At 40.2% G+C, this 13,460-nt stretch overlaps 1 protein-coding gene across 2 annotated transcripts in view; it reads right to left on the reverse strand.

The window, feature by feature from the left end:
- Positions 1-2,486: 2,486 nt before the first annotated feature.
- PRKCA (protein kinase C alpha) overlaps positions 2,487-13,460 on the reverse strand; it is a 198,689-nt gene continuing 187,715 nt past the window's right edge. For both annotated transcript variants that reach the window (XM_079965446.1, XM_079965445.1), the window contains one exon: positions 2,487-9,749. In XM_079965446.1, coding sequence (XP_079821572.1) covers positions 9,585-9,749 — 165 coding nt within the window. In that variant the 3' untranslated portion in view covers positions 2,487-9,584. The remainder of the gene's footprint in view (positions 9,750-13,460) is intronic.

Raw genomic sequence — 13,460 nt, forward strand, 5'->3', positions numbered from 1 at the left:
CTTCCTCTTTAGCCACGCGCAACCTCTCCAGCCGGGAGAGGCTGCGCGCGGCTTTGGCAGAAGCCAAGACAGCGAGCGGGATGGATCCCGCTTGCTGTCTTGGCTTCGTTTTTAGCCGCGGGGCTGGGGCGGGGGAAGCTCGAGCTTCCCCCGACCCCAGCCCCCCAAACAGGTCCAGGAGCGGCGGCAAGATTGCGCGCAACCTTGCCGCCGCTCCCAGAGCTTGCGGGGCTGGGGAAGCCCGAGCTTCCCCTGACCCCAGCCCCCAGAACAGGCTGCTATCCACAAGCCTTCGGAGCATGGGGGGAACTCCCGCCGCGCTCCGAAGGCTTGCGGATAGCTGCCTGAAGAGCGAGAGAGGTCGGTGCGCACCAACCCCTCTCACTCTCCAGGCTTCAGCGAAAGCCTGCATTCACTCCATAGGACGCACACACATTTCCCTTTCATTTTTGGAGGGTAAAAAGTGTGTCCTATAGAGCGAAAAATACGGTAAGTCGCTCAAATCATATATATGATGGACACCCTTCCTTGGAAATTAAACCAACATCAAGACTTTAACATTCAAAAACTTTACCTGCGGAAACTGATAGATGAATTAAAACATTATTTTTACAGCCATGTGCTTCTCCAAGCAAGGGCCCGCAGTCTCTTCTGCTAACTTCCAAACAAATGTATTTTCCTCTAAGCAGTCAGTCTTCTGTATCTGAGTTAGGCCATCCCTTGCAGCTCCTATGAGAGATTTCCACTTTTACCTTCTCCTGCTGCTTTGCTCTTTTCCTTTCAAGCAGAGAAGAAGCACCCCACCAGTCTATTCAACTTAGCAGTGTTCACAGTGGATTCTAAAACAAGTCATCTCAAATCACATAAAATAGAGTCTCTCCTTCACTAGATACCTCTCTTGTGACAAACGTTAGCCAACCCCATGAGTACTACTAGAGAACTCTCTAGAATTCAGTTACCAACCATGATAGACTGGGCAAGAGATGTGGGACATAACATAATGTTTGAAGATTGGGAAAAGTTGTGGAGGAAAGGGGTCAAGTTCACCGCATGTACAATGTTAAAGGAAAATATTACGAAAATGATGTATAGATGGTACTTAACTCCTGTAAACTTAGCAAGGATTTATCACAACAGTGATAATCTATGCTGGAAATGTAAAGAAAAGGAGGGTACCTTTTACCATATGTGGTGGACCTGTCCTTCTGGTAGAAGATTTATAATGAATTGAAAAAAATGTTGAAATATACATTTGTTAAAAAACCAGAGGCCTTTCTCCTTGGAATAACAGGTTTGTAATTGCCAAAAAAATATGTTAGATTGTTTTTATATGCCACAACTGCAGCTCAAACTTTACTGGCCAAGAATTGGAAAACACAAGAAGTACCAACAGTGGAGGAATGGCAGATGAAGATGATGGACTTTTCGGAGCTAGCCGACCTGACCGGAAGAGTCCGTGACCAGATGGAGGAGGAGCATCAGGAAGAATGGAAGAACTTCAAATATTATTTACTTAAATATGCTAAGATAAATTAATTAGAAATACTTGCAAAAAAAATAAAATAGATAGGCTAAGGATTTAAATATGTGAAGTGATAGAATACTATGTTTAAAGCAAAGATGAAAGGAAACAAAGATGTTAAGAGGATTAAGTAAACTTTATGAGATTTTGTTTTGGAAAACCATTACAATGATATATATTGAAATTCAGTCAAGGGAATTTGAGGAAGTCACTTAACAATGTTATTAAGATTAGATTAAGTACAGTTATGATGTGTGTTTGTTTGTTTGTTAATTTAAAATTTTGGAAAATTAATAAAAAAAATTAGGGGGGGGGAAGAATTCAGTTACCAACTAATCAAATTTAAACATGTGGTAATGCTCAGAAGCATTTACAATTTTGGTGAATTAAATTACCATACTTAACATGCTCACCATAAAAAAGGGTGTGTGGTAATGGTGATAGTGCGATAGTGCTTAGTGAAATCCCTCTTAATGCCAGTCACCCAGTGAAGGGGAAAAAGAGACAATGGACATGTTCAGAGACCCTCTTTCTTCCCCCTGCTAGGGCCTAATAAATAACTTCCCCCAGAGGTCCCTCCCAGCAAGCCTCTAATGAACGTTGAAGGCTATAAACTTGGAAGCAGCTGTTCCAATGCAACCTTAGGTAGTGGACAACTGGAAAAAAGGAAAAAACCTAGAATGAAGTATGAAGAAAAGACAGCTAAGGACCCCCCTTTCCAACAACTTATTTTCAGCCCCACTACAGCTGATATGTGCATGGACTAGAACACTCTTGGATGGGGACAATTCAGAATCAAATGCAAAATTTCCTTGAGTTGAGCTTAAAGAAAGGAAGGGCAGTTCACACCGCGAACTGTAAGAACTGTACTTCAACTGGAGTACCATCAGGGATAAAAAGCAATACATTCAAACTCTTAACAAGTCAAAAACTTGCAGTGTAAGGAAGACACTCCTCCACAAAATAATTATCAGTATCTTTATTCATATTCACTTGCTTTCAAACTACCATTAATATTTAACAAAAGAAAATGTCATGCAAACAAAGATTAAATATTAATATTAAGGGGTGTGGGGAAGAAATGCAACAATTTGTACATTAATCTTGCCTGCTATTTTTTTTAGATTTCCCCCTGCAAACGAATGGCTTCTCCCATTATTCCTACAGTACCTTATCGCCATTAAATAATTAGAAAAGGTTCCCTTCTGTCCATAATATAAATGTTGAGCCTTAAAAGTGGTATCATACATACAAGGTAACTTTTATTGATTCTATCCTTTGTCAAAAGAAAAGATAAGGGTTAACATAGCAAATACCATGATGTTATAAGGTCCCGTGTTGACACATTCCAGGGTTGAAACCTGACCATAGTGTGTTGACCTGCATATTTGTAGGCTTTACATTAAGCAAATAAAATAAAATAACAATAAAATCACATTTTATGTTAAGATTGGCTTGCATTCATATAAATAACAAAAGGAAAGGAACAGCTCTTAAGTTATTTCCATGAAACAGTTTAGGCAGTGATCTTCCAGCTAAGTAATAGAGCAGACCCTCTGAAATAAATAGACTTTCCCACTGATTTAAAGGGGTTCACTTTGGGTATTACTTACTGGGAGATCAGCTATAGTATCATACCAAAGAAAAGAACCATTTAAACCCTAGGCCTGAAACCCTGCATAGCACGCAGATAAACACACACAATCAAGGACTCTGATGAAATTAATTATAGGTTGGTTAAAAATCCATCCATCCTGGCCCAGCCATTTCTGATTGGTACTGATGTACCTGTAAGGTACTTGCATGGCACAGAGATAGGCTCCTCTCCTTTCAAGGGCCTCCCAATTCACTTTAATAGGACAGAGAGCTATGGGGCTGCCTGGCAATGAATGGGAAAGCTCAGGGGCAAGATGTGCATTGCACTGAAAATCTAGGGAACACTCAAGGACATTGGAGAGGTGAATTTTTAACCTTTGCTGGAAAATGGGTGGGGGTGGTGGACTCAAGTGCTTTGCCCAATCTTGCCCAATGCGCTTGTGTGAAAATACCACACATAGGTTTCAATGGGGTTTGCATAGGAGACATTCCCAGTGGAATTTGTGAGCTTTTAATGTCCGATGTGGTACAAAAGATGTATCCAATGGAATCAGACTGTGGCCTGCTACATGATCTGAAACCTTTATTATTTCTTTCTGGCATCCATTTCTTCATGGCACCCACCAATAAAGATCAAATCTCTCTTCTACAAATAGTTGTAGCAGTCAAGGCCAGCAAGCCTCAGTCAAACTGAAATAGATTTTTTGCTGATGGGATTGGTTGCCTTCATAAGGATAACTTATTTTATTTTCTGGTGCTTTGGGGTACACTGAAAATATGGTGTCAAATTTCCTTAACATTTCATTCTACAGTAATCAGTGATGCTTTATTTATACAGGATTTGAATCTCTTCAATAGGAAAACTGTCTACATGGTTTTTTTGTTTTTTGCAAAAGCAGCACTTGATAGTACTATATAAGACTTTGCCTGGCAAGAGCGAAGTTGTATTCCATACTCCCGTAAGACATTGATTAGGATAAGTTCAGTACTCCCCCCCCCCGTACTATTACAGTTGTATAAAAAGTATAAATAGCATTGGTTTTTTCAGCAAACCATGTAAATTGAACAAATGGATTCCTTATTAAAAAGTATAATACTTTTAATATATATATTTCATATTAGAAGTGTACCAGGAACAACAACTAAACAGCTCTCACAGCAGCCTGCGAGGGACGTAAGTAGTATTATTGTCCCCATTTTACAGATGGGGAAACTGAGGCAGAGAGGTTTAGTACCATGCCAAAGGCCACCAAGGGAGTCATCGGTAGAGCTGAGAAAGAAGCCCCCTGTTCCTAGATCCCAGACCTGTGGTACAACTATGACAACATTATAGCAATACCCCCCCTCCCCAGATTTTTTTATGACTTTGCTGCATGCTTACAGATTCACTATAAGGCTGTATAGATGCCAGCTCTCACTGGCACAGTTATCAGCTGATGATATGAAGTGATATGTAATTATCAGTGCTAAATCATTCCCAATTTACTTTAAATATTTCAGATCCATTTTGTTGGCAAAGATGCGAGGTTTAACCATTTTGTTGTCTTGCAAGTAAACATTTTTTTTTCCTTTGAATCAAACCTTGCTACATCCAAATTTTTAATATTTGACACATTTTTACAGATGCAAACAGATTAAAAAATGAAATAAAAGCGACAACCATTACATTCTAATGGCCTAGACAACAAAGATAACAAATCACATGATTATTATTTTTAAAAAAACCCTACCAAATTCCTTAATGGGCATAAACATTATAAACTGAACACTATAAATACATTTCCCACACTATGTTGAATTTGGCCATGAGGAAATTGCTTGTATTTTGATAACCGTGAACCAATATGCACTGAGGCACTGAGGGCCCATTTCAGTTGGTCCTGTGAGCACAGCTTTCAACTTACAGGATGCTGCTAATGTGATGGGAAGGAAGCAAAAAAGGTGGGGTTGTGTCCTGAATATACAAAAATAAAAATAAAATAATGCAACCTTCAGCTTCATATTCCTAGAAGATCCTTTTTGTCCTCCATTTGTCTCCTATTGCAAAAATAATTCTAAAAGTCGGGAAAGAACTCTGTTCTGTGGATACTAGACTTGCTAAAATTTTCATATGCAACCTTAACCCCTCCCCCCCGGGCCAATAAGAATTGCTTTTAATTTCACAGAAGATTAAATAAGCTATGTCTCCGGTGTTCATTAAGTCTGCGTAAAATGAAATGTTGACTTTCAGAGGACCGTGGCTTCTTGAGCATGCATTTATTTCCACTATTAGAAATAGAAGTCCAGCTATTATGGATGAACCGTTGTAGGAGCTGGTGTGTAGAGGCTTGTGCCATTTTAATATTCTGTATCAGATGCACAAGTGTCTACAGCTGGTCCTGGTTAAGAATACCTGCTCTCGGAGATTCTAGGGGAAACTAGCTTGCTTTGTGCTAAAAAAAACAGTCGCCAAATACTTCGCTGTTAAACCCTTGCGGCACCCTCTTAACGCCTGCCATTTTGCTATACTAAAAAAGGCGAGGGGAGTCTCTGTGTTTCTGTAACTGGTGATTTTCCCAGTTATGTAAAAGGTAACTAATGGCTTAAAAGCATTGAGCATATACCGCATTAGACCAATGCTGGGATTTCAAAAGAGCAAGAACAGAGACTACTGTCTGCTATTGAACAGGCAAGTTCCAGAGCAATTGAAACAGCTTATGAAAGTGCTGGTATGTTTGTCTTCTGGGAAAGGAAGGAAAAGCAAATTATTGTACTTTGTAGTGCAATGCTCCACCTGCGTTTTAAGCAGCTGTATGCACACTGAACAGCTGAGACACAGGGCCTGGAAACAAAACCTAGTCAGGGCCGGTTACTGCTCAGTATCACACTTTTCCATATATGTGCTATAAATACAAGTTCCTGTCGTTACCATCTATTTGCCATTATTTCACTAGCTTTCGTTGGGTGATAATTTTAGAAGCATTCCTTTGCTCAGTTCAACTCCACATTATCTAGCACTCAGAGCCAAAGGAACATAGGGTAGCGTCATATACCTGGTTAGACTATTGGTCTATTTACCCCAGTGCTATCACCTATGAATGGCAGCAGTTCTTCATAGTCTAAGGGCAGGAAGAGGCCTTTCACAACACCCCTCCCTTATCTTTTTAAACGGGAGATGTCAGGAATTGAACTGGTACTTTGCACAAGAAAAACATGGGCTCTACCGTGGAGCTAGGCCTCCTTTCCCAATGGGGGCAAAGCAGTCTTGCATCTTGCTTTTTAGACTGTAAGCTCCTCAGGGCAGATACAAGTCTATAAATTGCACCACCACCTCCACGTTATTGCAATCCATGCACACTCAACGTATATATTGCAATCCCCTGTCTGTGTCCATGGCTGCAGAAAGTGGGGATTTCATGGGAAAAGAACATGTCCTAAAATAACGTTCCCTTCTCAGCATGCTGATGGGCGGATTTTGAGCCTCAATATAGTCCCAAAAGTGTCATCACCGAATATATTGTGTTCCCTCGCCCCAGTGGCAAAAACATATCAAGTAAGTGGAACGCTAGCGTTTGTTTCTTTATCAAATGAAAGTTCAATTTTGCTAGCTAGGCTGTGCCAATTATAGATAAACCACTAAGCGTTAAGTCTGGGAATTAAAAATTATCTGCCCAATTATGATAAAATATGCTTAATTTTCTCTCAAACTGTGACAACTGTTTAGAAAAAGAGGCAAATGTGAAGGAGATATGGTGCCAGAATTCAGCTCAGAACACCTTTATTGTAAAGTAAAGGTACCAATGTCTGATAGCTTTGATACTTTTATGCGTAAAGATAGTCCACCCACACTGACCACATTTTTCATTGTTATACTATTTTTATAGTATAAAGTTCATATGCCTCTTATACACAGTATCGGTTATTTGCTGCAGATTTCAAGTGGCATGCTTATGTGATGTTCCACATGCACACACGTGACCCTGGGGCCACTAGTGTGCTTCGTGAGTTGGCGTAGGTGCCTCTACACCAGTGAGCACACGTGAAGGTAAAACACTCTGTGTTAAGGTACCTTCAGAGAATAGTGGGGCCGTTCGGCAAGTGCTTTCAGGAAGAGGAGAGATTAAATATTTTGGCACTGTTTGGAGCTATAGTGTACTATGTAACAGTTTCATAAAAGTGGAGACCTCTCTTTCCTTCACAGTAATCTTGTGGAACTCATCCCATTTCTAGGAAGCACATTCGTGCGGCCAAAACAGCAGGCGCATTGCCCTCCATGAAGGAAAAGGCATGACAAGATACTGGCACTGGAGTGCATATTCAGCATCTAGGTTTGCAAATATTAAAAGGGGGAATGTTAACAAATGGAGAGGAGTGTACCATACCGCATGCCGAAAGTGCAAATCAAATACAAACTGATTTTTAAAATCAACATATTCTAATAATAATAATAATAAAAATAAGGTGGGGGGAGCTTACACAATTTAAAACATGGGGGCTAGAACTCTAGAGGAAGCATCTATCAATTATAGCAATGGCCTATTATTATTTTCCTGTTTTGAAAATCTAATTGATGTGTAATAGCCACTCAACTTCAACCATGTCTCAAAGAGGATATGAACATGTTCTGAGCATGCAGTCAGTTCTTTTCAATTTTTTCTGTTCCAGTCCTCTTTTCCCATACACATGAAAGCTGCTCTTAAAACTGCCAGCGATCAAAATGTCTTTTAGGGATTTGGTGCAAAGGGAAACCTTGGGTGAGGTGGGTAGAGAAATTATCTACATGCACCAACAGAATTTTTCTTCAGCAGCCTGGGGGCTCAGAGGGCAGTGGTTAAAAGTTTTTTGATGGTGGTCAGAGCCTTGCAGAAAAGCTGCAGGTGGCTGTTATAATTTAGCATTAGGCCTACGTAAGAACAAGGCATAGATTTCCCTAAACTATCCACGTTATGCAAAACTTAAAAAAAAAAAACCTCCAAAACTAGTAATAATAAAACATTAAGCTAAATCTAAATAAAGAGTCATTCAGAACAATAACCTTCACAAAGATAGCACAGCTGTGTCTTATAAAAAATGTATATATCTTCTTCATACTTGATAACAATCATCCGTAATATAGATTCACTTAATGCTTATTATTAAACATGTAAAATTCATTGCATGATGCATATGCAAAAATGTATTCAACGTCTTCAGCCAGGACAACTGCAGCCAAAGACAACATCTTCAGCTGCTTTTCAATTCTCGTTTTGTTTTTCTGTGGCTCCAGGGCTCTTAAATCATGTGAAATACTGAGGGAAGGGATTCATCTAATGAGCCCCATCTGCAGAAGTCCTGTGCAAGGACTTCTCCTTGTGCCTAGAGATCCCCCCAGAACAGCCCGTGGGGAGAAGAGAGGGTGATCATTCTGTCTGGCAAGCTGAAATGCTTTTACGGATGGAACTTTAATCCTAACACAATGCTGAATTCCACCCTAAGCTTTTAATTTTTTAAAACCTTACTTTTATTGGGAAAAGCAGGGACTGACTCTGAATTCTACATTTCTGTTAATTCACTGTACAAACACCTTCCTATCATGCAGTTTGCTAAATAAATAAGTATAAACTGGGGACTTGGGGCTTTGCAGGTTTGTCTCAGAGCTGAGCTAAGAAAAAAATTTTAGATCACAGTATTAGAACTTGGCTTAATGATAAACGTTGAGTAGTGGCAAAAATTAAGCAGTACAAATGGCACCCTGGATCACAGTGTAATCTCATGGAGATTAAAGTTAACACACATTATCAGCATGATGCAGTTTTACCTTTCAGATAGTTCATCATAGGTTCAGTTAATAGTAATCTTACGTATCTTATCTTTTCCATTTCATATTTTCATACGTTTGCCGCTACTTTGATCAACTGATTTTACAAAGTTCTCATGGATCTGATTTGTTCATTTGTTTGCTGTAATAGGTATACATGCTCAATTTTTAACATTGAAGCATTTCCCCCCACTCTGCTCTTGTTTTCTCTCTGTTTCAATTATTTTACATTTCCGGGCCTATTACCCAGCCATTCATCCTGTCATGTGACACCAAGCAGACCAAAGAAAGACCTGGTCCCACAGGGTTCTACATGCAATAATTCAGATTTGCTTATTATGATTATCCCCCCCCCCCAAGTCTACATGATACTCTTAATTAACCCCCTGAAAGGAAAGAATCCCAGAGGTGCAGGGTACAACGGGAAACAACAGAAGTTATTAAAAAAAAAATGACAAAGGCTAGCTTCGTAAGAGTAACCTAAAAGCAGCAGTGATTCCTAGATGAATACAATGGGTAGTATGTGGTGATCTCCTGAGACCACACGATCTTTGCTGTAAACCTTGGCATCTTCCCCCGCTTCTTACCCCTACAATTTTCAGACCCAAATGGAATCAACAAGGCAAAGGTCTAAAAACTCCAGGGCTAAGGACAATTTTCCACTGTGTGGCTTCTTCGCGTCTATCGTGTTCATACTGAGCTCTGCAACAGGGGATGTACAAACTGTGGGTTGACATAGGAGAACCCTTCGAAATCTGCTTGGTCTATGTTAGAAATGACCAGCTGATCAGGCGGTGTTAACACTGGCTGTCCTCTGGTAAAGAACTTGTCGAAGTTTTCGGCACCCTTGCCACACTGTAAGGTGGGAAGAAGAAAAAAACCAGTCAGAAAAAGAGAATCTTGCTGTAAGTTCTGAAGTAATTTAAAACATTGCACAAGGTATGGAGAAGCTGTGGCCCTCCAGATGTTGCTAGACTCCAAGTCCCGCCATGCCTAGGGCCACACTGGCTGGGGCTGATGAGAGTTGAAGTTCAGCAACATCTGAAGGGCCAGAGGTTCCCCACAAAGGCACTACAGTGTTCTGAAAGTGTCTAATTGCACTGGACCTCGCGAATTTGTACCATTTCTTTTCGACACAAGCGATGAATGAAGCGCAGTACACATATTGTTTTGTTCCATACAAACAGTTCCAACTATCTTAGGGCATGCATTCAAGTGAAGTAAGTAATAATAAAGCTATTCAACAGTATTAATTAAGTGGTGCTTAGTCTGTTTTTGACTGTTAGTTTGTTAATGTTGTTAATACTGCCTTGTGGGTTATGAGTGCCATAGTGCTTTGTAATTGGTGTGAACAAAAAGTAGCATAGAAATATAATACATGAAATGAAACAAAGCAAGGATTCCAGTTGTTGTGGTGGCACTTTGCATGAGCAGCACTTTAGTGCTCATTCCAGTTGAATAATCTGCAATAATTCGGATCTTACATGAGCATTTGTTCATGAGAATCTAGGAGTGGTCAGGGCAGCTTATGAATTTTTTGTTTTTTGTACTGATTCCCCCTGAAAGCTAGTTTACAACCCAGTCTATTGTTGTTATAACTGAAAAGGAGAGCTGCACGAGTTTTAATGTTAAGTATTCTTTTCTTTCTTTCTTGAAGGATGTATGTACTCAGACTCTAGACAGCTGTAAAATAAAGATGAAAAACCAAGGGAAATGGGGGTGGGGGGGTTTCCAAATGCCACAAGCAGCTTTTGAAAGGGACGTGGCAGGCAGTTTTGTCGCTGGCATATTCCATCAGACAACAGCCATGGGAAAACACTTCCAACAGTTGCACTAAAAAAAAAGATTGAGTTGCTGGATCAGGAGTAGCCAACAGGGTGCTCTTCAGATGTTTTGGACTACAACTCCTATCAGCCCCAGCTAGCATGTCTACTTGTCAAGAATGATCGGAGCTGTAGTCCACAACGTTAGAAGAGAACTGAATGGGCAAATTCAACTATGGTATTCTCATTATTTAATATTGAATTAAATGTATTGTACTTCGGAAACATTTGATTTGGAATTTTCCTCTTAAAAATCATGAAATGCTATTGCAATTACCACAAATGTCCAATATATGTACTTCACACGAGCTCCTAACTGACTGCTCTCGAGTGAAAGGCAGAAGTTTTAATACATGCTACAATTTAATTAGGAACGCGGGTGGCGCTGTGGGTTAAACCACAGAGCCTAGGACTTGCCGATCAGAAGGTCAGCGGTTCGAATCCCCATGACGGGGTGAGCTCCCATTGCTCGGTCCCAGGTCCTGCCAACCTAGCAGTTCAAAAGCATGTCAAAGTGCAAGTAGATAAATAGGTACCGCTCCGGCGGGAAGGTAAATGGCGTTTCTGTGTGCTGCTCTGGTTCGCCAGAAGCGGCTTAGTCATGCTGGCCACATGACCCGGAAGCTGTATGCCGGCTCCCTCGGCCAATAAAGCGAGATGAGCGCCGCAACCCCAGAGTCGGTCATGACTGGACCTAATGGTCAGAGGGTCCCTTTACCTTTACAATTTAATTAAGGACTAATATATTAGCTACCCAGATTCTTCCTTATTTCAGATTATCTGAGCTACATATAAAATAGTCCTACAACAGAATATCATGTATGATCATTTCTGCAATGAACTAACTAAGAAGGCTTGAGGAACATGCCTCAAATATATGGTACAGACGGCCAGAAAAAAATCTCACACATACAGACATAGATATCTGATGGTCATGAAGTGTTAAAAAAAAAAATCACAATCATAACTCTTGAGCCAGAGAAACATAGTCTGGAATTGTGCACATGCAACTCCTTGGTCAGATAATTGACAATAGCATTTATCAAGGACTCAGGTAGAGGAATAAATTCATCTCCCCACACCACCTCATAACCAACTGTTGACTGGTGTACTATGACTCTAGTCCTGTGAGCCAGAAGTATACATAGAAATATACATGGAATCATAGAATTGGAAGTGACTCTGAGAATAATCTAGTCCAACCCCCTTGCAATGCAGAAATATGCAGCTGTCCCACAAAGGGATCAAACCTGCAACCTTGGTCTTATCAAAACCCTGCTCTAACCAACTGAGCTATCCTCTTTCTTGCTTGACCTTCTGAACTGGAGAGCATGAGATGACTCCTCCTCCAGTAAGGGCCTTTTGCTCACATGATCCTGCCTAACCAGTGAGTGGGAAGATTTGGGGAGGAAATGTGTAGATAATATCTACAAGGCTCATAATTCAGTATGTGTGCAGGAGCCTGCTTCTGTAGATGTATGCCTAACAGGACTGGGAGCAATAATTAGTCAAGGAACTCCCATTTCATCTGCAGCAGCTAAACTGTAGAATAGCACGAGTAATAATGTCCCGCTAGCTGCTCAGCCCCCTCCCATGTATTTAACCTCGGTTTTTGCTGCAGCATCCTGAAGCTCAAATGCTTACACTGCTATTAGAGAGGCACAAGTTCTATATTACATTCTTTAAAATCTCAACATTATGTGGCCATGGCTATGACTCATAATTGCCCTACAGTGGGATTTGTCATTAGTCTGTCACTATTCTGCCAACATGCACCACCTTAAGGTCTGGTTTGCTATAAATGGGAAAGTGTTTCAAATGATACACTCTTACCCTTTTGCTGTGGGTTTTTTTTTTGTTTTTAAACCAAGCAACGCTGTGACAATCACAAAGGCCTTTAGCTTGGTGGGTCTTTTGGTGGCATTCCAGCCCACAAACCAAAAATAGACGTTTTAGAGAATACTCTTTCCAGGTCCCCAGTTTATTCTGTACTAAGCAGCATGTGACTGCAATTAATTGTTCCATCAAATGTAATGTTCATAAACTATGAAGCATTTCAAAGCCTTCAGCTGCCCACACCAAAGCTGAAAAACAGCTTTCCATTATCTAAGTATGCATAGCAAGCATTACCAAACACATTAAAAAGTATTACTGTTATTTCAACTGACATTGAGAGCCAAAGTTTTGGGTGGTGGTTGGTTTTTTTTTTTTTTGTGAAAAAGGAAATGAAATACAAAATTCAAGAAATATTAATGAAACTCTGATGAATTCCCATGAGGTGAAAAACCAGCACTACCTTACTTTGTGATATGCTGCTGCTTATTATGATTATTAATATCAAACTTCCAGGCACACATGGAATTAAAAAAACCACAGGTATTCCAGATTGGGATTCTTACTCAGAGAAGTGAAGAAGCGATAAGCCGGAAGGGCAAAAGTATAAGAGCATGGGAAAGGAAAAAAGAGAAAAATGCAGACTGTATAAGACTGTCACTCCACTGAACTACCATTGAAACTGACATGCTTCACACACTTTACAGTGACTGGATCCAATTGTATCTATCAACTTCAGCTGCTACTTTAGTTTTAAGTGCTAAAAACAGGTGGCTGATATAAAAACAGATTACAGGGTACCTGCCTATTCCATTGAATGATGTGAGTATATTCTCACCCCATGCTCAAAAGTGTAAGGGCTAATGTGCTTGATGTTTAATCTTAGAATGATGTAGTCCCATTTCTGGCT

This window comes from Podarcis cretensis, assembly GCF_951804945.1.
Source record: "Podarcis cretensis genome assembly, chromosome: 2".
In the NCBI taxonomy this organism is placed as follows: Eukaryota; Metazoa; Chordata; class Lepidosauria; order Squamata; family Lacertidae; genus Podarcis; species Podarcis cretensis.